This window comes from Grammomys surdaster, unplaced genomic scaffold (assembly GCF_004785775.1).
Source record: "Grammomys surdaster isolate TR1022 unplaced genomic scaffold, NIH_TR_1.0 185, whole genome shotgun sequence".
Classification (NCBI taxonomy): Eukaryota; Metazoa; Chordata; class Mammalia; order Rodentia; family Muridae; genus Grammomys; species Grammomys surdaster.
In genome coordinates this window covers 12,108,826-12,134,308 of record NW_021604630.1, presented here as the reverse complement: position 1 = coordinate 12,134,308, position 25,483 = coordinate 12,108,826, and the positions used below count along the sequence as shown (strand labels likewise).

General features: G+C 47.3%; 1 protein-coding gene across 3 annotated transcripts in view; it reads right to left on the bottom strand.

Moving 5' to 3' along the window:
* Positions 1 to 23,671, bottom strand: part of Prag1 (PEAK1 related, kinase-activating pseudokinase 1) — a 57,539-nt gene extending 33,868 nt beyond the window's left edge. Inside the window, exons 1-3 of one of the 3 annotated variants that reach the window (XM_028768326.1) lie at positions 23,618 to 23,671; positions 18,428 to 18,844; positions 14,038 to 15,839 (exon numbers count right to left, since the gene is read on the bottom strand). In XM_028768326.1, coding sequence (XP_028624159.1) covers positions 14,038 to 15,839; positions 18,428 to 18,718 — 2,093 coding nt within the window. In that variant the 5' untranslated portion in view covers positions 18,719 to 18,844; positions 23,618 to 23,671. Of the gene's footprint in view, positions 1 to 14,037; positions 15,840 to 18,427; positions 18,845 to 19,143; positions 19,178 to 23,386; positions 23,548 to 23,617 lie in introns of those variants that run through there. The other 2 variants (XM_028768324.1, XM_028768325.1) reach the window with 2 other exon arrangements.
* Positions 23,672 to 25,483: the final 1,812 nt, after the last annotated feature.

Sequence of the window (25,483 nt, the reverse complement as noted above, 5' to 3'; positions counted from 1 at the left end):
GGGAATAAACGTGTTTTTACGGAAGGATTCTGGTGTGTGTGTGTGGTGCGTTCTTGCTGGCGAGACGATTACACGCGCGCCTCACAAAACATAAAAAAATTTTATTATTATTGTCTTTGGTGCTTTAAAGCAACAACAATAACAACAAACAGGGTTTTATGTATTCCAAGCTCGCTCTAAACGATACCTTGGCCTTGAATTTTTGATTATCTCTGCTCTTCGTGCTGTCTGGTGAAGATGTTCTAAGAGTTATTTTGAAAGTGCCAAGGACTGAAAGGAACTCAAAGGACCAGGTTGCCTTGGGGTACCTTTGACACTCATTTATTTGCATGTGTAAGTATAGAAAATTGGTTTCATCCATGATCAGATGACATCTGCACAATGCAGCCTTGTTCATTTGCATGTGCAACAAATGCCCTCGCTATTCTCGCTATTCTTACTTACAGACTCCATTTTGCCTTGAATGCACACTATTTAAAAGTAAGAATGAATCTTTTAAAAATGGGAAAGGAAAGCCATAATTAATTCAAGAGAATCGGTAATAGCGGAAAATGTATATTTAATCTTTGCTCTAGTTTCCTTGCCACCCGACTACTGAAATTCTTACACTTCAAAATGCTAAGTATCTTTTTATAGATGGGTGAGTTGACTGATGGCTGACAGCACCTCCAGAAGTTGTAGGATGGAAGCTGGACACAGGGGGCAATGACCAGAGCAGGAAGAGGGAGCTGGACTTTTAGCCCCATTTCCAAAGCTCCCGAGGGTGGAGAGGGGCTGAAGGTTAAATTAATCACTCATAGGGAATGCATTAATCAACCATGTCTGCACCATAAAAACCTCTGTAAGCCCAAGGGATGGAGCATGAACGGAGCTTCTGGAGAAGCGAATACATCTATTTCCTGGAAATGGTACACCAGAAATGGCACAGAAGGTCCGTGCCCCGGCCATGTACCTTGCCCTATTTGTCACTCCTCCTGGTGTTCACCAGTGGCCTTTGGGAGATCTTTATAATAAACCTGTAAATGAATCTGTTTCCGGAGTTGCTCTAGCATATCAGTCAAGCCCAAGGAAGGAATTATGAGAGCCTGATTTACAGTCAGAAGCACATGTCAATAACCAGGGGCTTGTCATTGGGATCTGAATGAGGGCAGAGGCAACCAGGGACTAAGTAAGACCGTAAGCTGTGGAACTTGACATTGTCTCCAGACAGAATGTGACAGGACAGGATGAATGAGGGGACACCTAGTCAGTGTCCTGTGCATAACTAACTGCTTGATGTTTATGGACAGGCCTCGTGTGTTTGACCACAGAAGTCTTCAGTGTGTATTGCTGAGTGAGTGTATTGGGCGAAGCACTACTGGGTTTTCTGGTTATTATACTTTGCATCCGGATTAGCACCCACAGACTCAATGTCCCATACAAGTCCATATGCTGATGGTCCCCAGCACATCCACGACCAGTGATGGCACCTTTAAGAATAGAGTAGGTTGTAGGGCTCTGACGTCATTGATGTGCTAACCCACATGTGGGTCCATCACTTGGGACATTACTGTGAGGCGGTAGAAAGTTTAGGAAATGGAACCTCTTCCTCACTGTCACTCTCCTTCCTGGCTGATGGGAGGGGACCCAGCTCCTCTGCCATGGCATTCTGAATTGGCTCAGGCTCAAAATGAAGAAGCTAGCTGACCATCTCTAGTCTTCTGAACCCTGAGCCATGATGAATCCTCCCCCGACAGAAGTTGTTTTCTGGGGGGTGTTTCGTCATTGACAGTAAGCTAGCTCGCATACTGACACATGTTTCTCAGGGAAACATACACGTGTATGTTTCACACATACACGATGCACCTGTGACTCAGTCAACAATCAAAATCCTAAAATCAGTCATCAGAACTTTGCAGGCATCTGCCCTGTCGATACATTTTGCTGCTAAAAGATATATCTGTTAAAGATGGGTCATCTGGGTTTCCTAGAAGCAGTCTTGGGATTACATCACAGGTATGTGCTTTCTCCTAGATGTGTTGGGCTGTCGGGTTCAGGGGTGAGATGGCAGACAGTTGCAACTTCCTGGGATGCCATTTCAGTGAAAGCTAGAGATGGAGACAAAGCCATTGAGGAATAAACGGTAGGTGCTAAAGAACTCAACAGCTAGACTCCATTGCCCAACCTACAACCCTTCATCTCCAATACAATCCTCTAAGAACACAGGTTCCAGCTTACAGTCTGGAAAGTCTGCTTTACACTTCTGTGCGTGAGAGTGGTGGTTGGGGAAAGGAGACGAATACAGTTAAACACTAAGCAACTGCCGGTCACAGAAAGGCTGTCCCATGACCTGCCCTGCACATAGGCAGGGCCCTCAAGAGAATAGCTTTCCAAGCAACTGATTAACCTCCTGAATGGATTTCCGAGTCACCTCAAAGGGCACTGATGTGGTAGCTTAGCCTGAACAGTGGGATTTCCCACGATTCCTGGCTGTGTCTTGGAAAAAAAAAATGTGCTTAGTTTCTCTGTTTCAGCTTTCCATTTATAATGTAAAACATTAATCTCTAAGAGTGTTGGGAAGGTTCAGAGGTTAGTATTTATAAGTATTAATTACAACACCATGCACAGAGAAAATACTAGTTAGATGGATGGACAGCCAGATGATGGGATGGACAGATGGATAGGTAACAGAAGGATGACGTCAGCAGCCTCCAGTAAATCAACCTGTTTCTTTGCCCCTGAAAAATCAGACGGGTTAGAGAGTTCTCTCCATGCTTCTGTATTCATTATGGCCATTTAAGGAGGCTTGAGGAAGAAAGATAACCAAGACAATACTTTAAGGGCACCCTACTCTAAGTTAACCAGAAAGAATTGGTTTGCTCACAATACAGACTTCATTTTGAATCTATGTGCTTAACATTTGGATCATTTAGAGTCTAGCTCCAGATCCAGATGCCCACACAGCCCCAGCCAATCAGGTTATTGCCCCCAGCCAATCACATTACCGGACTAATTTCTTGGCTTTCAGTATAGGAAAATCTAGGAAAAGGACAGCTTTTATTATGTTATTCTATCATTGGAGAAATGATATCTTCGAGTATCTCAGGCTCCCTAGGACAAGATCTTTCTCTTCATACCAATGTCTTCATGAGCAAGCAAATCCCTCCAGTGGCTGACTCAACCAAGCCAAGTAGTAGCCTCGTCACTGCATGAGTCACTGTGGCTCTCGTCTTAATCTAGCTGTTCCTGTAACAATCTGTCCATGAAGATGACCCATTTACTGGATTTGGTGAATCTGTTTTTAGAATTCTCATACTCTTGTTCTTGGCTGACAAATAGTTCAAGTCCACTTTCCTGACCCTGCTCCCATACTACACAATTTTTTTCTTTAAAAAAAAATTGTGTGTATTTATAGTAGAGCCCATTTCTACTCCTCTCACCTCCTTTTCAGCTTGGAAGGCTGCTCGTAACAAAGTTAATAGGACGACCTGCTTGCCCATCTTCATGCTCAAAAAAGATTGTTTTTGAACTAGATATAAAATGATTCAGCAATTTCAAGTTCTGGCTCCCCGCAAAAGTCAAAGGCTGGGCACAGAGATCCTACACAAAGCAGGACTATTCACCACAGCTACAAAGACGGAAGCGATTCAAGTGTCCCTTAACAGATGAATGAACATGAAAGTATGGCACACCGCAGAATCTCAAACCTTAAGAGGACATTCTATCAAAGCACAGCACAGATGAAAGGTGAAGATGCTGTGCCAAGCAGAACAGCCCGTCACAAAAAGACATCTAGCGCATGACCCCACTTCCATGAAGTATCTAGCTCAGAACCAGAGACAGGAAATAATATCATGGATGCTGTCAGGGTTGGGGGTGGGGGGTGGAGGGGAAGGGGTGAGTTGTTGTTTGATGAGTACAGTTTCAGTTTTTTTGCAAGATGAAAAGAGTTCTGGAGATTGACTGCACAACTCTATGAGAACGTAGTCAACTCTCAACCCACAAGTTCCGTTTCTGTAGACCTAACCGGCCCAGGGAGAGACAGTGCTTAGAAGTAAAAGTGGTTTCTGTTGGAAATATTTTGTTTCCTATCACTGATTTCCATGTAATTTAGCACAACAACCATAGATATGAGGTAATGACTATATCTATTATACTAATTTGCATGTAAAAATGGTTAAGACTGTAAACTCTACACTAAGTATAATTTACTACAGCTTTTTAAAAATCACCTAAAAAGATAAGAAGACAGCTTTCCTTTGGTGAGAAGGGAAGCTGGGCTTGGTGATGCAGACCAGTACTCCCAGCAAGTTGTGGGGGTAAGACATAGGGACCATAAGTTCAAGACCAGCCTATGACTTAGTGAAACCTTCCATGTTTTCGGTTTTAAGACCTGCTGGGTATGTAGTTTTGTGATAGAGTGCTTGCCTCGCATGTACCAGGCCCTGGGTTCACTTGCCAGAAAACCTTTCTACAATCAGAGAGACATAGCATGTTCCACAGTTTCTTTTTGCCTGCATTAGTTTATACTAACTGCAGTTTGCAATGTGCCTTTGGTCCTTCAGTAATTTCACTACAATGTTAAGTTCATCCATGTTTTTTGTGACGTGGTTTAGTTCACTGCTTTGGGTTTGTATTAAGCAGTTTCATTTCATACTCAGTGGCATTTCACATAGCCGTTTCTTTAAGAGATGAATATCTGAAATTGTTCAAACTTCCTGCTACTATAAACAATATTGCGATGGTTTTCCTTGTATATGTCCCTTTATTGACCCCCTGTGTGTACTTTTCAAAAATAAAGATTATATGGATATGGTGCGTTCTAATCATTTTACGAGATAATTTTATCAGAAGACATGGATAGTTTTTTTTTTCTTCCTTTTTGCCAAAATTTGGTAATTCTGATTTATAAATCTGGTGTATGCCAAGCTTGCTGTCTCTCAATTTCATTTCTGTTTGTTGCTATTGCCATGATTTTCCTCTCTCTCCCTCTCCCCCCCCCCCCCCCCCCCCCTCTCGGGTGGGTGTGTGTGTGTGTGTGTGTGTGTGTGTGTGTGTGTGTGTAGCTGCAGTTGTGCTGTGGTGTGCATGTTGAGGCTTGTGACCAACCTCGGGTCTCAGTCCTGGCTTTCTCCTTTGACTAAGACAGTCTCTGGTTCACTGTGCACATAGCTATTCCACACGCTTCTCGGCCTTTTCATCTTTTTGCCTCCCCTCTCACCTTAGGAATGCTGGGATTACACATTCATGTAAGAGCTCCTAGCTTTCAGTGGGTTCTGTGACCTTTTGATTTCCTCGTTCATGCTGTGATTATTCTGCTTGCAGGTCATCTTCATGTATGATGACAGAAAGCAGGGTTTTAGTGTGGTTTTATCTCTACTCTTTCCTTATGATAAGCTAGTTTGCTAAAATCATTTAAGAAACAATCCACACTTTCCCCACTGATAAATGGTCCAGGATCTACTCATACCCAGTCTTCACTGTATAGAGATTAAATAAACATCAACATAAAAGACATCTCAGGCCCTGAGCTATAAAGGCCTGGTGTATTACACATGAAAGGCACGCGTGAGCTTTCTTTACACTTTTGTAGGGAATGTGGAAGTGCTTTGAGAGGCGTATGAGCAAAGGATCCAGGGTATATGCTTAGAATTTACAGAAAATTTCTCTGTTGTCAATTTTGGAGGTAACAGGGATGGATAAAGGTCATTTACAAAAATAATAAGTGAGGCTGGGGGACAGCTTAGCCAGTAGAGTGCTTTCTGTGCCAGCATGAAGACTCACATAAAGCATTAAGGCTAGAGGCAGTTGATGATCCCAGACCTGGCGCAGTGGAGACAGGCAGACGCATGGGGCTTATTGGCTAGCCAGTCTGGACCAATTGGCAAGCGTCGGGTCCCAGTGAGAGATCCTGTCTTATACAAAATAAGGAGTATGATTTCCAGAGGGAAAACACCTGAGGTTGACCTTTGCCTTCCACATACACATGCACATGTTTGCACATCCCTCTAAATATATACGCAAAAGAAAAGCAGGCCACAAGGAAAGAAGGGAGGGAGTGAAGGAGGGAAGGAGGGAAGGAGGGAAGGAGGGAGAGAAGGAGGGAGGGAGGGAGGGAGGGACGGAGGGAGGGAGGGAGGGAACTGTGAATGAAGGCTGTCAAGTGAGTTCATGCTGTCCTTGTCAGTGTGAGCAGATACTTGGAAAGCAACTGAAGGAAAGACAGGCTTACTTGGGCTCATGTTTGAGATAGAGTCCATCATAGTGGGCAGGGCATGGCAGCAAGTAACTATGGCAACGGGAGCGAGAGGCAATTGGTTATATCCATGGGCAGTCAGAAGCAGAGAGGGGACCGGAAGCAGAAAGGGTACAGGGCACAGGAAATAGAATGGATCTATAAATCTCAAGGCTCAGCCCCCAGTGACACATTTCCTTCGGTTAGATATCTCTCTTCTAAATGTTTCGCCCACAGAAATGACCGAGGACAAAGCATTCCAATACACGGGAACATTCTTTACCCAAGTCATAACACCAAGTAAGCGTGACACATCGGCACATAGCTGTCCTATTCTATCAACTCTTATAAAGGTGCCCTTTGCCCCACCAAGTATTTTTTCATAAAAGATGATCTATCTTATTACCAGTATGTATTAGAAAAATCACAGTATTTGTTTATCTAGTTCCCATTCATAATATTTCATTTCCACATTGAGACTAAGCCTCCACAGGATGCGGACACATTTCCCATACACGCTTGCTCGCCCTCCAGTAATGAATGCAGAAAGACAAAAATAAAGTTAAGGTATATAAGGAGAAGAACTACCTTAAGAGATAGGCAGTAACTTAGTGATGAATGTCATTTACTCCAGCAGGGCTCCAAAAAGACTACTATTCATAGATCATCCCAGTCACTCACTGAGCAGAAGCAAAACATTTTGGCATTCCAATCTGAAGTCAGAGATTCCATTTGCTACTAGCACTCAACTTAGAACTCTAGGCGAGACAGAAAACAGACCCCATCCCCCAAATAAAGGTATTATTGAATTCCCAAGTTCACGTAGAACGGTTAACCGAGTACCAGCCTTTTTGCATCTTAGATGGTCAATTTTAGGTTTAATACCGATTTCACAAATAGCTGGCACAGTTTTCAGAACTTCCATCTCTGCACACCCTGCAGACATTGCTAATCAATTGCAGCAAACTAGGCCAGGTTCTCACATAAAGTGCTAGGGAAGTCTTCTAACGGATCTAAACTGGCATAGAAGATCCTGATAGAGGGCACTGGGCCACAAACGCTTACTTCTGCTTTGACCTACACATTTTATTTGGGAATTTTTTTTAATGATGATTGGTTTTAAAATTCTAGACTCTCCTTCACTTTCTTCAAGTTTATGTTACTTACTGTCATGCCTACTGATATCAACAATTCTTGTATTTTATTCCCATTAATCCTGGCTGCCACTGTGGAGCTCCTACAATTGGGCAGGGCCCATCCTGATGGGTTCCCCACAATTCAGGAGCATACTGTGACACCCTATCTTGGTTTGAGACTTTCAAAAAAATTTTAAAACAGCCAGGCAGTGGTGGGTCACTAGGTAAGGTTTGCTGACCAAGAATGAAAACCTGGCTTGGGATTCCAGCAGCCACCTCCTCCCTACCCACCCACCCCCCCAAAAAAAAAGAAACAAACCCTAGACATTGTGGTACAGGCCTGTGTCACCAGTGCTTGGGCAAGACAGGTAGAATAGTGTACGTGGGGCAGAGAGGCTGGATGGCCTAAGGTTCAGTGAGAGAGCCTTTCTTAAAACACTGAGGTGGAGAAGCGGTTAAGGTAGACCTTGGCCTCTGGCCTGCTGCCTCACAGAGCTAAATACGTACACACATACATGCACACATGCATTCACTACACAAACACACAGTAAAGGAGTAAAACATAAACAAAGGGGAAAGGTCATTTTGGAAAAAACAGCCTTCAATGTGGAGGTTTCCCTTGTCATCCAGGCACTGTTATAAAAAGTCTTCCTGCTGAGAAAGCTCACCGAAAATAGTCACCCAGCGCACTGGGCATAAGCACGCTGAAGTAGGGAATTTTACAAAGTCGCATAGGCAGAGCAGGCACATGCTTAACTTGAAACATTTCTTGGGGTCTGTCCAAAGCCACCAGAAGCAAATGCTGGTGAATTTCAACACAGAGACTGAAGATGTCTACCGTCAGAAGTGTAGTTGCTGCCTGCACAGAGGATAGCAAGGACTGTCTGCAGTTCATCTATCAACCATGAAAGAATAAATTATAACAAATCAAATCAACACTTCCCACAACATGCCTTGGGGCACTGACCGAGAACTGCCTCCTAGTTGGTTACTTCCATGCTCCAGAAGCAGTCAGGGCATCCCAGCAACCAAGTCCCTGTGGCTACTAGGTTCAGACAGAGGACTGTCATCTAGCTTCAGTCTGTGTTTCCAGACGTCTCTCAGAAAGTTTGGTTATACCTCAGAGAAGCACCATCACCCTAGAATTCTTGTAATTTGCTGCTGGGGAAGGCGTAGGGAATTCTAGACGATTACAATCTGAAAGGATCATACTTAGGGAAAGAGGGGATTGGCTCCACACACCAGCCCAGTTTGAAACAAAACAACTAAGTATCACAGTAAGTAACAGAGGCCACTTGCAAGACTGAAATGCAAAAGCACTGGAGAGTAATTAATCCGAGAAGGAATGCATTGTGCCCCACCGTGTTTGCCCACCTTGAAGCATGGACAATTATTAACCTCAGCTTATTCAACTCAAGGTGGAAACGTTCCACTGGGCAGGGACAGCCAGGGAGTTACAATGGGTATCCAGTGAGAAGCCAGATAGAAACTTGTTTAATCCATAGTGTGCAACAGCCTTCTTAAAGAACTAAACATTCTGGCTGAGCGGTGGTGGCACACTCCTTTAATCCCAGCACTTGGGAGGCAGAGGCAGGCAGATTTCTGAGTTCGAGGCCAGCCTGATCTACAGAGTGAGTTCCAGGACAGCCAGGGCTACACAGAGAAACCCTGTCTCAAAAATAAAAAACAAACAAAGGAACAAATAAATATTCTGGGCTGGCAAGATGATTCAGCCTGTAAGGGCATCTGCATGTCCTGAGTTCAAGGCTCGGAACCCATACGAAGGTGGAACTGACTCCACAAAGCTGTTCTCTGACCTTTATACGCACAGCATGGCATATGTGCCCACACACATCACACATGGCAATCATTTTTGAATGTTTATTTTATCTTATGTGCACATGTCTGTGCCTGAGTGTACTATGCACACTATATGCATGGTGCTTAGAAGAACACCTGCTCACTGAGTCCGCGCTGCGCGCCTGCTCACTGAATTCATACTGCACACTTGCTCACTGAGTCTACACTGCATACCTGCTCGTCGAATTCACACAGATGCAATCCTCAGAACCCAAGAGAAAAAAAGTAACCTACTGCTGGACTTTTAGCATCTTGCACACAACCTAATGTAAAATGTAGATCATTAGTAGGTGTCCAGTGAGTCAAAGAATCTCTCACTCCTAGGAATAGTCAAGGGCACATGCTCAAAACTGCATAGAAGTTCTTTAAAGATTGTAGTATACACACACACACACACACACACACACACACACACAGATATACATACAAATGTATTTGGGTGGAGATATCCATCAAGTCAGCAATTGTTAAAGCATTATAGGATTAAAAGACAGGAATTAATTTTAATAATACCTGTCTATAGCGTATGAGATTCCCCATTTCCAGATTCTGTCTACAAGCCCTGGGAAGAGGCCAACTGCTAGTTTGCCTATGGTGTAGCAGAGTATAAACTTCACTATTGACGCACGGGCCTTGTTCCATTTGTTGCGCTGTGTGTGGAGGGTGTGCAGTTTCTCCCATGGACTATGCCCAGCATGTGCTCTTCCCAAACCAACTCCATCTCTCATTTAAACAAGGCCAGAAAAGCTGCACACAGATAGAGGAGATCCTCTATACAGGCTGCTTCCTAACACAAAGTGACTTCAAATTGCCACCCAGATAGGTCCATGAAGTCTTGAGACTTCCTATGCCCTGGTGTCAACCCCTATGATTCACTACAAAATGGATTGGGGCTGATATAAGCTGTTAGAAACTTTAATCGGATTGGATATAGATACTGAAGAGAAATGGCCATCTCAGTAACTCTCCACCTGTCCTTGGGGTCATGCTGTGCGACCACATATCGGGAGACACCACAGAACGAAGATGTGTCAGTTCCTCCCATTAGCAAAGTGGCTGCCTTTGTGCATAGAAAAGAACTCTACTGTGGACGTTGCCCCTCCAACACAGGATGGGACTAAAGAAGGAACAGCCTCATTTCTGGGTACACCAAAGAGGGAAAGAACAATGTACCATGTAGTGGGTTCAATTGAAAATTGGTACCATCAGAACAAAAATATCTCCCACTTTCATGGGGAAACTTTTTCTTAGATTATTAACCTTATCTGGACCCAGACCATACAGAAACATAAGCCCACCTGTTTTTTGATTCCACCATCAAGCTCACCTCTGAGCCTGGCCCTAGCGTTCTAATTTGGGGTCTCTTCGAGAACTGCTTGTCTGCTGATCTAACGAGACAAATGGCTTTCTACTGCCCTTGTTGCTCAAAACTTGTAAGGCATGTCAAACTAGATTTGTATCTGCCCAAACACAAAAGGCATAAAGCAACTGGATTCCTGGGCATGTTAATTGTTTTCTCAGGTGCTGACGCTCTCCTTTAGCTGCCTCCTGAAGGTGAAGTGTACACACACACACACACACACACACACAGCCCACACTTCTTGTCTGCAGTATTTGGTTTCTTAGTCAACAGCCAGCAGTACATGTCAACCCTTATCTTCTAATCCTGCCCTGAACAAGGTGAGACCCAGAAACCAGGTAAGGTCCATCATCCTAAGCCCTGTGAGTTTGTGGATGCAGGCAGTTGCCTTGGCAGCAGTGAATAAGAACGAGTCCAGATCCAGCCTCACCATCCCATGAGGAGGAGACACACAGAAGGCCCCTGGAGAGCCCATCTTGCAAGACATTGCAGCAAGAGGTTAAATAAGAGAGGTAGGCTACTCATTGAACAGTCAGTATAGGACATTACAAACCCAAGTCTCTCCCCTCAGGGAAGGGGTCAGAAAGCAGGTGAATCCATTTCTGTTTCTCCACACTGTGTAAGTAGAACGTAACATGGTTGTGCATGAAGCCACCTTTGCCTAGGTGCTAAGCATACATAACATACAGGACAAAGCTGATCTTTAGAGGAAGTCTGGCCCCCAAGCATGGAAATCAGGCTACTCTTCCATGTCGCCTGAAGATGCTCCACAATTTCCATCTTGGAAAACTGATATCATCTTCTGTAATTACCGATATGTTCCATGATTGGTGGGACTCAGCCCTGGTTCAGCTGGGGCTGTACAGCCCCCAACATTCTCAATCTGCCTAAAACTTGACTTCTGAGATCAGGGTACTTCGGGGTTCTATGCAGTCTCTTCCTTAAAAAGAATTCCACATGGACTGAGTTCCAGAATTCAAAGCCAGTTTATGGACCCAAGCCTGCCTTCTGTCTACTCACAGCAGACATGTAAATATTCAAAAGACAATGCCAGCAACATGGGGAAACTGAGGCTGTTTCCCCAAGTGAACTAGCTTCCCTTATTCTTGAATACCATGGTTTTGAGGTTCTTTTTGCTTATTTGTTTGTTCTTGAAGAAATGGAACCCATAATCTCTGAGATTCCCACCTTACTTGAGCTACATATAACCCAAAAGTTTTGTCATAGCACTGGACCAAGGGTTTCTGGATTCATCCTAAATGCTAATTAAAACCCTTCCTGAGTCATGTTGCTATGGTTACCAAGATCTCACCAAGAGTTCCAGGAATGACTCTTAAGTGAGACATTTTAGTTACTTTTCTAAGACTTCCATGGTATTCCCAGGACTGAATCCGACAAGATAGGGGCACAACTGTCACCTAACACCCCACAGTGCCTTTTGCCTGGATGTTAACTAATCTCCTCAGTGAGTTCGGGTCATTTATTTCAATCATGGGGTTGGAGCCTCATCCGTTTCTGTGAGGAAAGGAACTCACTGCCAAGCCTCGGCACCTATAGGAACTAAGCGAGTAGGAAAGAACTGACTCCTGAAAGTTGCCTTCTGACCACACCACCTGTGCACGTGGGCATGAGCACACACACATAAATAAACATAAAAACTCATTACGAAAGATAGAATTAGCCAAGTATAAGCTTCCCATCTAAGAGACTCAAGGAGACCACATGTGGCTCACTCAACCCATAAATACGAGAGCGCATAGAAGCTTGGCTTTGTGAGGTTGACTGTGGTTCTCCAGCAGCACCTAGGACTGAGTCATACAGACACAATTACAAGGTCTTACTCTCATACCCTGCTCTGTTCTGTGTGCACTGGAAGGTTAGGGGCTGCACTGCACATCTGGCTAAGTTGCTAGGGACAGCTTTAACCTCATGTAGATTTCTTCAGCAGTCAGTCCATTTTGTCATTTGTGGACAATAGCTGGTGATTCATCTCTCCTGGGACTATTCTCGGAATAAAATGTGGTATTATGTCTAACACCTGAAAAATCCATGCCCCCCCATAGTACCTTAGAATTCGAACTCAGTGCCTGAATCATTCAGTCCTTCAGGGAGTTAAAACTGTAGCCTAGGAACCAGACAGAGTCTACAATCACCAAGGCTCTGGAAGGTGTCGCTACTATGTGGTGGGTGGCCAACGGAATGGCAGAACAGAGCAGTGATCATGAGAACAAGGCCCTGTTAGATCACATCACAGCCTAAAAAAAACACCACCTTGATGTTCAAAGCCAAGTGTCACAGCGGCTTCCCTCTGTGGTCAATTCCCTTGGTTCTGTCAGTGACCCAGAGGTTGCTGTTCAAACAGAACACCAGCAGCAACAAGACTAGAGAGACCGTTTGGAAAGCCTGGCTTTTTGTCATAGTGGGTAACTCCTCTCTCAATCAAGATCAATTTTGCTTTCACCAAAAGGGGGAAAAATTCCCCAGAATTTACATTCTATTCACAGTTCAATAGCTTAGAGAAGACATCTATTTTCCTGGAGCCTTTGAAAGGCATATGAAACTAGCACTAGACTGGCAAGGCAATGGAGAAAGCTGTGAGCTTTAGCATGCGGACAGCAAGCGGTACTCTTGCTCCCTTGAAAAACCCCACATCAGAAGTGTTTAACCATGTGCAAAGCTTCGTTTAAAAAAATGGACCCTGTTAAAGCCAAACAGCAATAATAGCTTATAGCGTACATGCCTGGCTTTAACCTACCTAATTCCTGTAGTGTGGCCCCCTTTAGCCTTCTAGTCTATGTCAGAACAGATTAAGTTTCAGAGTTTTCCCCAAAAAACACTGCAAGAGATACTTATGAGATCTGGGGAATGGGCCGATTATAAGAATGTAGCAAAAGGAGCAACAATCTGCTAGGGTTGTTTTGTTTGCTTTTGTGGGGGTGGAGGGAGCCGGGGATCCAACCCCTGGCCTCGCTCAGGCTAAGCATGGGCTCTGTCACTGAACTTGTGTCTGTCCCAGCTTTTTCTTTTCTTTTTTTCTTTTTCTTTTCTTCTTTTATTTTTTTTTTTATAGTGCTAGAGACCAACCATGTTGGCTTACATCTGCTAGGCAATCGCTCTGCCACTGAGCTGTATTCTCCCCCTCCCCACAAACCCCCTGGTGCTTCTTTGCTTTGTAAGATTCATTTCAAATAGCCAGTCCACACACACTGCTTCCAAGATTGTTTGCAGAGCACACACACACACACCAAACACGAGTTCCTGCTTTCTCAAGGCTGAGCTGGGCCTCTGGGAAATTTACATAATGCACAATGGCCTTTGGGGCAGACACTGGTGCCTGGCAGGCAGCACTCCAGGATGGGCCTCAGGCTTTCCTGAGGGGCAGTGAAAGCAAAGGTTTCTGGGAAAGGCCCTACAGACTGGTGTTTTTTTCTTATGACTCTTTCCACATCAGCCCCAGGGGTACTCACCTTGACTTTGGAGGTGGGGGAGGGGGCGAGAATGCCTCCAATCTGCCTCTGTCCTTTGGGAACTCAAACGCAAAGGAAGCTGATTTGCTCATCCCAGAGTTAGTTTTGCTGTTCTGCACAGAGGAGCCATCAATGGGATGGAGCCGGTGCCACGTAGAGGAGTTTGAATGGTCTGCGGTTCCATTTTCCATCTCTCTCCCCCAACTTTGACTCAACAACTCCTGCCCCACCTCCTCCTCCTCCTCTATCCGGCACTGGCGGCTCCAAGCACCACTCTGGTATCTTGGCCGCCTCTGGTCCAGGACTGAAGAGGAGGTGGTTGGTGGGGGACACTTGGCAGGGTCGCTGGCAGGAACACCATTGGTCTGGCAGGAAGAAGTTAGGTTAGTAGGGACTCTAGAGGAAAGCTGGGGTCCCACGCTGCCGCCACCGGTGTTCCCATCGCTGTGGTCAGTGAGAGGCGGGGCTGCAGGGGACACTGGGGACCCTCCGGGGCTGCTTTTAGACAGCTTGGGGGGAATGGCAGGCTTCTCTTTGGATGTGTTTTCAGTCACATTATGTGGATGGCTCTCCCTTGAGCTTAGCCCCTGCGCAACCAAAGGGTCCTCTTCGCTAGCTTGTAAGTCCTGGTTCAAAGGCCCACGTGGCCACTGCACCCCCACGGCAGAGTCAGGGCTGCTCAGATAAATAGTCCTGTGGTCCTCTTCTGGGTGAGCAGCGATGACAGTGATGGTGGCTGCCACCTGAGGAGCAGCAGGGTTTGGGCCTTCCCTATCCTGGCTCCAGCCAGAAGATGTCTTCTGAGCCCAGGTATCACCTGTCCATACTTGGCCCTGGCTATGACCAGCTGCGACCTGCTCTTTCTTGGGCTCGGGCCTCGGAGGTACCGGACCCGCCTTCTTCCTCTTGGCACTTTCGGCGTAGATGGGTTCGGGCTGCGCAGCCTCTCTAGGAAGGGCTGGGGGCTGGAGTTCCGCAGCTTGACCCACACCTTTGCCAGAGGTGATGAAGTGGCAGCTGGAGTTCTGCTGCTTCCCCGAGGCTGGCTCCTTCACAAGAGAGCAGTACTCATTCTCAAGGTGGGGAGCGAAGGGGCTGCTGGCCCCGCTGCGGCTGCTGCCACAGGACAGACCATCTGAAGAGCTCGCAGCCTCTGAATTAAGGGATGGCTTCTTGGGGCCCAGGCGGGGCGGGTTCGCTGTGGGTCCCTGTCCGCAACACTCTCTGGGAAAATTCAGACCCTGCTTTTCCTCTTCTGTTGGTCTTGTACACGTTCCCTGCTCCCAGCATATGGGTGAGCCGTCCCCTCCACGTCTGCCAGAGCCCTCGGTGCTATGCACAGCGTCTTTGGATTCTGGACAACAGTCCAGAATGGAGCAGTATTCTCCACCTTCGCTGTCTCCTGAGGGTGAGCACCTTTGATCACTGTCATCCTCTGAGGGCAAGGACTCCCGCAGGGGCTGTGGAGAAGTGCAGGGCCTGAGGCCCTTGGGGCAGCTGGATGTCATCCCTGCAAAGGCTGCTAGCTTCTGGCGAAAACTCTCCTGAGCGGAGGGCAGCTCTTCCCTCCCAGTCTTCTCTTCCGGGAAACTCACTGGTTGAAAGGCAGTGTTCCTATCCACTCGGGCCTCCAGGTTATGCAGTCCGACCATGGTATAGGCTGGGGGACAACGAGAGTTGCCATCTGGGCAAGCAAGAGGGCCTGAAGGCTTCTGCATTCCTCGGAAGCTGCCTAGGTAAACTATTGGCCCATCTTCCTGTTTTGGGAGCAGGAGCTTGCCTGGGGTTCGCCTCCAGTTGACCTACACAGTGCCGGGTTTTAAAAAAGAAAATCACATGTTACACAACAAAGTATGAGGCAAGAGATAACACTGTCACCTGTCTCAGACAGCACACAGGTGCATCCCAGCACTCAGGTCTATCCCAGTGGGTGGGCAAGCAATGCCATGCCCACCTTCGGCCTCCCCAGAGCTATGATCATGACTGGGCACACAGGGAACACCTGGATTTCTAGATGCTGAGGTATGCATCCCACCCGGGGATGATATTGCTTTTGGCTCATGTCTGTTACATCACAAAAATCAGCACCAAACCCAGAAAAAGCAAAGAAGCATAAGCACTGGGTGAAACAATTCCACTGGATCGAAAATAGTTTAAAATTTTGTCTAATGCATCCTTGTGCCGACTGGTCACTGGATAATCCAGCTATGGCACATTCCTGAAGAAACAAGCCATAACAATTTTTTTTGTCTTTTCTTCTCTTTAAAACATTATTTTATTATTGTATGTTTGTTGCATGTATCTCTGAGTGCTACATGTGCGTGCCTGGTACCCAAGGAGGACAGAAGAGGGCATCAGATTTCCTGGAATTGGAGTCATCGTCTGTTGTGAGCACACATGTGGATGTAGCCATCTCTCTAGCCGCCCCTCTCCCCGTATGATTTTTAAAAGCACCTCATATGAGTCGGTGCAAGCCAGGGGACAAGGGGATGGTTTCTGAGCTGGGTTCAGGCTCTCTGGCTCTTTGCTAGGCACTCCTTTGAGCCTTGCTACACAGCTGCCCTTTCTTCCAGTTTACGGCAATCACCTCAGCTCCCACCTGCTTAAGTGGCTGAACTAATAGGTCAATAAGGCAACAATGTGAACTCATCGCATCTGTCAATCATCCTTGTCAACAGAGTTACTCCGCCCCCCCCCCTTTCCTCTCCTTACCCACTCCCATTTGAACAGATAGCCTCATTGCAAGGCTTGCAAGGGGCTCTTGACCCCCAGGGGATATTGAATACAAAGAGTCACTGGCTTATATAGGTGAAAGTTGAAGGTGTCAAGAGCAGCTGAGTGAATGGGTGTTGCCAGCTCAGGGAAAACGGAACAGCTCTGAGAAAGACAGGGGGTTTGCTGCCTCCCCAGGAAATGCCTCTCTTCACATAAACCTCTCTTGAATTAAAACTGACCTTTGTTTTTCTCATGCACTCACACACCCTTCCTGGCCCCATGTATCACACTGGCTGAGGAAATCCAGGACACTAGAAGAGGTCACTGTGGAACAAGGGTTCTTAGAATGTCTCAGGCATATAGCCTCAGAGACACGTCCACAGACAGCAGCCCGAGCAGCCCTGGCCCACACACCCTCTCCATAATTATACCTCTCTAAGGGTTTCTTTCTTTCAGAAGAAGAAAGGTCGGAACTCTAGGGGTATAAATGCTTCTGTGGTCCTAGATAAAGCTGGTAAAACATTCATGTCAAAACTGGAAATATGGGGGCTGGGGAGATGGCTCAGTGGGCAAACTGCTTGCTATGCTGGCACTGATCCTGGGTATAGATCTCCAGAACTCTCCATAAGAGGCTGGGTGTGTTGTTACAAAGCTGTAACCCCAAGGATGAGGGAGTGGGCAGAGACAGGTAGATGCTGGGGGTTCGTTGGCCAGCCAATCTAGCTGAGAAACAGTGAGTTTCTCAAAACTAAAATACAGGAGGCTGGAGTGACGTCAGTTAAAAGTACTTGTTCTTCCAGAGGACCTAGGTTTGATGGTTTCAAGCACCCATCTGGAATTCCAGTTCGGGGGGAAGGGGGGTGCATCTGAAACTTCCTTCTGGCTTTCGCACACAGTATACCCATACACAAGCAAACTATTGATACACGTACAATAGAAATAAATCTTTAAAAGCAAAGAAACAAATGAATAGAAAGGTAGAGAGCAAGTGAGGAGGAAAACCTGGCAGAACTCTGGCACACACACAGGGTACACGCATACACACACCCCATCCACATGTGCACACACATACACATACAAATTTAGAAGAAAAGCTACAAGTGTTATCGTCAGCTGAGTGACAAATCATTGTTATAAGGAACTGCTGGTAATATTTTATTTGTGACTGGGCATCGGGACTATATTGTTTAAGGCTTTATCTTTTAAATAGATGTGCTTATTATCTTTACGATGTGTGAGGAAAGGAAGTGGGTGCAGGGAGTGATGAAAATACTGGTCATGAGTCGATGGTGCAGAAGCTCATGTAGGAGGGTACTGGGTGGATGTCAGTCACTGTACAATGGCTGGTGCTTCTGTAAATATCTAAAGTTACAGCCAATAGTTTAAAGCGTCTGTTTGTCTTTATTTTTGCGTTCCCTTTTTATAAGTCTCCAAATCAGGGGAAAATCCTGGTGTATCTGGACTAATTCATATTAACCTAAAGGAAGATATAGAAAGATAGATGGGAATAGCCAAACAGCAGCTGTCAGCGAGTAGCAACCTCAGGGCAAGCGAGTAGGCAACTATCCCGCAGGAATTCTTGCTCCAATAGCCCTCCGTGGCCGCCAGCCAGCCAACCATGTGTTAGAATAGGAACGGCCCCCGTAAAAATACCAGCTGGGTTAGTCAGCCTCACCTTCGGGACTTCAGCGCTCAGGCTGGCCTCAGTCCACAAGTCGGAGGTCTCAGAACTCATCATGGTGGGTTTTACAGCAATGGTGGGCTTTGAGTAGGCCAAGCCATTCACGCCTTCATCTTCTAGGCGGCAATTCTCAGGCCTGGCTGGCAGGCGAGCTCCAGCGGGTAGGCTGCTGGCTCTAGCCTTGGGACGGCCAGCTGTTAGCTGATGGTCACTCTGCAAGCAGAAGCAGTTCTTGCAAGATCCGGGTTTCCAGATGTGCTCCACAAAGTCACTGCAGGCAGACATTTTTGGGCTCTCGGGGTTCAGTCAAAGGGTCTGGAGCACTGTGAGCCGATGAGATGCGAGTTCATCTTGAGCCCGGCTCTCTGATGAGGTCTTGCAGGAGGCAGAAATGAGTTCCAGATCAACTCCCTGGAAGGCAGATCATTGCCTGATTAGGAATGATTAGGAGATGTGTGCATTAACAATAAGAGCCCATTATGAAAATGGAGACAAGGAAGAAGGAAGTAAAGAAGGAAAAGCGGCCAAAGGGGAATAGTCCTTTTATTCTGGGCCCTGGGCTCAGCCGTCAGAAGCTCTTTGATATCTTTGATATTCCTTAGGCAACTCTATCAGAAAGTTTACAAACAATCATTGTCCCCTTTCTTAAATAGAGAGCATAAAAGACATTTCAGGGCCTTAGAAAAGTGCACAATAGACAAAATGCTTACCATGTAAGTGTGAGGATCTGGGTTCAGATCTCCAGCACCCATTGAAAGGCTGAGCGTGATGGTACACTGTCGGGCCGTGGAAGGATGTCTTGACTCTTGGCTGGGCATGGGCCTTGAACCCCGACTCCCCATTGGAGAAACGGCAGGTATTCAGCCACTCCCCCAGAATCCAGGCTCCTTCCACGGCGTACAGTACACATCTGTAATCCCAGTACTGGGAGATGGAAACAGGAAGATCCCAGCCAGGGTCTCAATAGCAAGCCAGTCTTGCCAATCAGTGAGCTGCAGGTTTGGTGAGTGATCCTGTCTCACAATAATAAGTGTACAACCATACTCAATGGAGTATACTCAATGTCAATGTCTGACCTCCACACATGCAAGTATGGACATGCTTGTGTACACACACACACACACACACACACATCATTTCAGTGCCTCCAAACACGGTGTTTTAGATTTTGAGAGGAGAATAGGCCTGAACCTAGTTCCTACATTCTTTCAGAATCTGAGGTGTCCATAGCCCGGAGCACTGCCCAAGAACAACAAAGCAATACCACATATAAAATCAAGGGTTTATAGGTAATAGCATGCAAGTTTGGAACAAAAACTGAAGAGGAACAGAAGCAGGCAGAGACTCTAAAATGGAAACTGTTATCCGTGCTTCTGATACATTGTTGAAAAGTGGGAGAGATGTGTTGCTGGCTTGCCCCACGGGGGCACCTTGTTAGGATATTTGGCATCACGGGAATTCTGCCTTCTCCCCCTTGTTTAGTCTACACTATTCAATTCTGTGCTGAGGTAAACAAAGCAGGGTGCCACATGCCAAGTTTGAAACAGAAGACAGAAAGGCCTGACTCCACAGTCCTGGCCTAAGAGAGACTGGGCAGAATATGAGAGAAGAGGTTATCCAAAAGTTTTCCCTGTCGTACGCCTGGGGACAGGTAGTCACTTTGTCAAAGCAGCTCTGCTTCTGCAAATAAATATAAAAGCCCCATTTGCTCCCATAGACCTTGGTAAATTTACTCCTCAACAAGAGCTCTAAGGGCTATGGCATTACCCAAATAATTCAAGTAGCATCCCGCAAGGTAGCCAAGAATCCCATTCTACAGGTACAGATGTTACAGTGAAGAGGAAGACCTGGCCGTCTACATCAAGCTTGCTGCTTGCCGAAGATAAACCCATTGACTGGACCACCCCACCTCACCTTCGCCTTGTTCAGGATCCCAAGTAGTGAGCCATGGTCTGCTTACTACTCTCTGCTCCTTCTTCTTTACTGAGGATGCTTTGGCATCCTTTTAGGAGAGTGCTCTAGGAAGAAGACCTTGAGGAGATCCTGAGATAAACAGGTTCACCTTGAACTGGGAAAGTGCTGCCCTTGGGGGCTATACTCCACCCTGTCTGGTGAGAATTTGCCTGAGGTTAATTCTCTCTAAGCAGTCAACAGGACTAACCAGATAGAAGCACCAAGAGCGCCAAAACTCCGAAGGTCATTCCAGACTTCTTGTGGGAAGCACTCCATCACTCTTCTCCCACACTCACAGACAAGGTGCTTATCCAGTGAGTACAGGAGCCAAATGTACCTCTGCTCCAGCCAGTTAATGAGAAAACAGCTTCCACGTTAAACTAAATGAACACACACAGTCTAAAATCTGAATGTTTCTACAGTCGGTATAGGGTCTTTAACGATGCTGGCTGGATTCTTCTCCCAGTACACCCAAATAGCCCATTCCTTCTCTGCCAGATCTTCCAAAGAGGTCACGGGCTTTCAACAAGCAGAGCAATCATGACCAGGTTCTATCTCTCTCCTATGGTCACCGGTCTCAGGGAACTAAATGCTTGCAGCTAAGGGATGCAAGGGCAGGGGTGAGAGTGAGTAGGTGGAGGAACTGTTTTGTTTTATTTGTCAGAGAAGTTGAGTTTGAAATGCTAAGGACTCAGGTTTGTGTGTGAAGCCCGACTAGATCTACCAGATCACAGCAAAGTCACAGCCCATGTCTACTGTAGGCAAGGCTCCAGTGTCCCTCAGAGAACATGGACAGGAGTTCTGTGGGTCAGCTTCCTGGGAAGCTAGCTCTGAATCAGGCTGGGGGAGCTGTGGAGGTTGGTGTCCAACCACTTCCTCAGAGTCTGCTGCCCCACAGTCACACAGATCCAGTTTGCGGTAGCTGCATCTCATTTCCTCTTCAGCAGGCAACCCAGAACACCTAGATACCCCATTTTCTAAGGCTCCTCCCTCCCCTCCTTTTTTGTAGCCATCAGCCTCTGACAACCTGGAGAGTACAGTAGGCTCTTGATTCTTGTACTCCCCTGCCAGAAGCTACCTTGAGATCAGTCACTCAATTACAAGCACTCTCTTCGCCCTCTTCCACAACTCTGACATTGTCTGCAGGCTGACCACAACATGGACCACACAACTGCCCAGGAACACAAAGGATTTTTTAGGGGAAGTTGCTGAATAAGAGCAACAAAGAAAACCCTGGGCTGCCCATCATCACTGACTCACTGTGTCCTGTTAACACTGGCTCCTTCAGTCTCTGCAAACAGACATTCCCATCTTGTCTTTGGAGCTAATAAGCAGCACTTCTAGGCCTGGAATTGTCTCCTGGTTGCTTTCAGGAAAAAGATGGTGAACCACACAAATGACGGGAGTAGAGAGCCCTGGGTAGTGCTAGCTCTGCACAGCCCGGAATGGCACCTTCCTAGATCACATGCCTACCTCAGAGGGTAGGTGGGCCCCCAGAATTATGCAAATTCTCCCATTTCTCAGTGGGAGGCTGCAGTGTAAGAGCAGGAGAAGATCTCAGCATTCTTTGTGATCCGAGTCATGATAAAATAGCGTTGCCTCTGCAAACTTCTGCGCTATGATTTACAAGGCTGAGCTGTCAGATACACTCCCACCCCATCTCAAAAAGAATCTGAAGAATCAGGGTGGCCAGATCCTAAGTATTTGGGCTCCAAATATCCCTCACATTTGCACCCAAATTTCCTCATGCCTTACTCTATAGAATTCCAGAAATTTTCCATCTAAATAATCTTGTTTCTTACATTTTAATAAATAAATAAATAAATAATGCAAATCCCCCAAAAGTATAGTATGCATGGAAAGTATATAGATTAACGCATTATATTCCATTGGCCAGAGTGGTCTAGGGAGAGAGCAGGAAGTGGCTACCCTAACACCTCACCTCAGCCTGGCACTAAGGGTATATTATGATATTTACATATCTTTTTATTTTCTACCTTCTGAGTAATCTTAACTCAGCAGAAAGAGTGTGGACTTGAAGCCTGCACAGTCTGAACCAATAAGGGGAGCAAAGTTCTCAGGTACCCCCCCCCAACTCTCCCGAAGGCCAACTTGTTTTCCCTGGGGCTTCCTGTCAAATCGCCTCAGGAGGGGGCTGTAAAGGAGAGCTGAGAACGGAGTTCAGTTAAACCTTCGCAACCTGAGTCTGGACTGAATCCACTGCAAAACTCCTCACCTTTGGGCTCTACAATCAGCTCTGCAAAACCATGGTTGAGCTTTACCTGGGAGAACAGACAGACTGAGCGAGCGCTGTGGGCTGAGAATGCTCAGCCGCCTCCATTCCCATTCCCAGGACTCACAAGTGGAGATTCTATTTTCCAAGTGTAAGCGTGCTCGCGTGTGCATGTGGGTGTGTGCGCCCGGCTGCAGAGGGACATCACAAGCAAAGGTTAAGAGCTAGCTCCAGGTATGGAATGATCACCAAGGTTGATCAAACAGATATCACCTTCTTTCGGAGATCAGTTGCAGGCTAAAGGTGGCTTCCCTGGACCCCCCATTCGTCACCTCCGGGTCTGGCCGGAGCTGCCCGAACGGCTTCTACTCCTCTGCTGCTTTGACAATACTCATGGCAGAAAGCAGTTCCCAACACACAAAACAGAGCAGCTAGACCAGCAAGACCAGTAAAACCATTACAGCAGTCGATCACCCTCCCCGGAACTCCAAGGAAAAGTTTCCCGGTTTCAAAGCGAGCGTTTCTGGAATGAATTGAAAATACCCCTCCAACTCTCCAGCTTTCCCGTCTCGGCGCCTGCACCGAGGGCACAACCCGGAGCACGAGGTCCGGACTCTCCACGCGCTCCGATCGGTCGCCTGTCACCCCGGGAGACGCCAGTAGGGGCTGGCCCGCCGGGCCACCACAGCGACTCTGCGAAAGCCCCTGGGCCGCCACGTTAGTTAGACAAAAAGCGGCGGGATCTGGAGACAGAGTGATGGGCTCACCTGGGAACTGCGGTCCCACAGCCACGCCGTCGGTGGCCCAGCCGTCCGCTGCCCCGCCGGGCGCCTCGGAGCATTGTCTGTAACGTGTCTGCGCGCAGTGCTTGCCCAGCCGCGGGCGGCTGACTTCTGCCTGGGCCCCGCGGCCGGGTGGCAGCTGCGATCGCGGCTCCGCCCCCTCCGCCTTGGGTGACGCCGCCCGCCCAGCTCCCGCCGCACCCCTGCAGTCCTCACCGCTGCCCCGCGTTTCCACCGGGCCTGCGCGTCCCGCCACTCCGCTCGTCCCCAACCCAGGAGGGCAGGCGATCGCCCCTGCCCAGGTCCCTAGGAACTCCGCACCGCGCCCCGCCCCCTCGCTCGCCACCGAGAGGCTCCGCCCCTAGCCCAAGCCTTGGCGCCCCTAGGCCTTGGAGCTGAGCCCCCCAGGAGCGTCCCCAGCTCAATCTCTGCTCAGCGCAGTTCTGCTGGGAAGATGTATGGTGCTCCCAGCCTTCCTTAACCACAATGCACGGATAGGTGTGTCGGAGTAAATGCATTCTCATCCCTCCACCCAGTCGACCCTGGGATACCCTGGTAGGGAGGGGGAAAAAGGACGAAAAAAGGAAGAGAGGGGGTCGGGAGTACGATAATAAGATCAAGGGCGGTGGGCTGTGAAAGGGAATGGGCGCCTTCACCGCCGCTTACTGTTATCCTAGGAGAACCATGAGCCAACTGGAGCAGGGCTAGCAAAACTGAGAGATTTCAGGTCCTGCTCCGCTCCTCATGTCCAGGCCTCTGTGAAATGGCTCAGCACATCTCTTTGAACTTCAGTGTTTTAACAGTGGAATGCGAAGGTTGGCCTGGAGGACTGGCCTTCAATCATGCTGGGGCACCCAGGTCCTCCACCTGTGTTTACACCGTTTCCAGTGCGTGAGTCACTGGCTGAGATAGAAGGAGTAGGAGATATTGTTCCTCGGGCGAAAAATCGTTTAACTCCCAGGAGGAGGACCAGCCAGTCGCCTCCCTTCCTCCAGCTGACTGAGTAGAACAGCCGTGCACCTTGCCCTGGGTGTTCCCTAAGAACCCAGGCACTGATGTTACCTCTCAGTGTCAAGCCTGGGTGAAAATGGAATCCTCCTCCCCCCCACCCCAACACATCTGGTTGCTTCTCTCTGTCCCTCTGCTTTACAGAGGCAGCACGATGTAACTCCTACTTAGAGTTTCAGCCTTAATCAGGATGATTCCACTGAGAGAAGGAAGGTGCCACCCCAGACCCCCCCCCATGCCCTCTTTGTCTTTATGTGCTGTTAACACTGGCAGGGCTACATATAAAATGAAAGAGGGAGAAGACATGTTTTGGATATGTATAGCTTCTATGTAAGGAGTGCAGAGGGACCATAAGAAGAGTTTACTCATAATTCAAAGTCCCTCATTACGCATATGGGAACGGATAGACTGACAGGAAGGCGTAGATGAATAGAAGTAGTACAAACATTCATGAAGAACCTACTTCGTGCCGGGCAGCGTCACAGGGTGCGGTTAGCACATTTGACACAGCATAAAACAGGCCCGGAAGGGTCCTATTCTTTGCCAGGGCTTGTCAGGTGAAAAGTCATAGTATTGAGATGGGAACCTAGAGCTGCCTGATTCCACCCAGAGTCTGCCCTGTTGCCCTACCAACCGATCACTTCAACAAATAGATAAGGAAAATTCTGGTGGACCGCACTGGCAGCATTAAGTTCTCCTGAGGAGCCCAGCCTACTTACTTGAAGACACCAGAGTGGAAGGTGCCAACAAGCAGGCAGGTACAAAATGGTCTACATTGGGCAAACACAGGAGGGGCTTGAGTTCAGTGACACTGGGCCCTCCTGTGGAGGGTTTTGAATCATTCATGGCTCTCAGGATTCAAGCTCTCCACATCTTCAATCCTCTCCAAGGGGCATGGACACTTCCCAGGATAAATAAAGGCCATGCCAAGCACATAGGAGACACTTCCACACTTTTTATTCCTTACCTAATTTATCCTTAATGCACAAACAACCGAAAGTATATCATTAAAAGAAGCGAAGTTTACACCGGGACAGCGAGACCGCTATGGTTCTATAGCATGACACAGCAAGT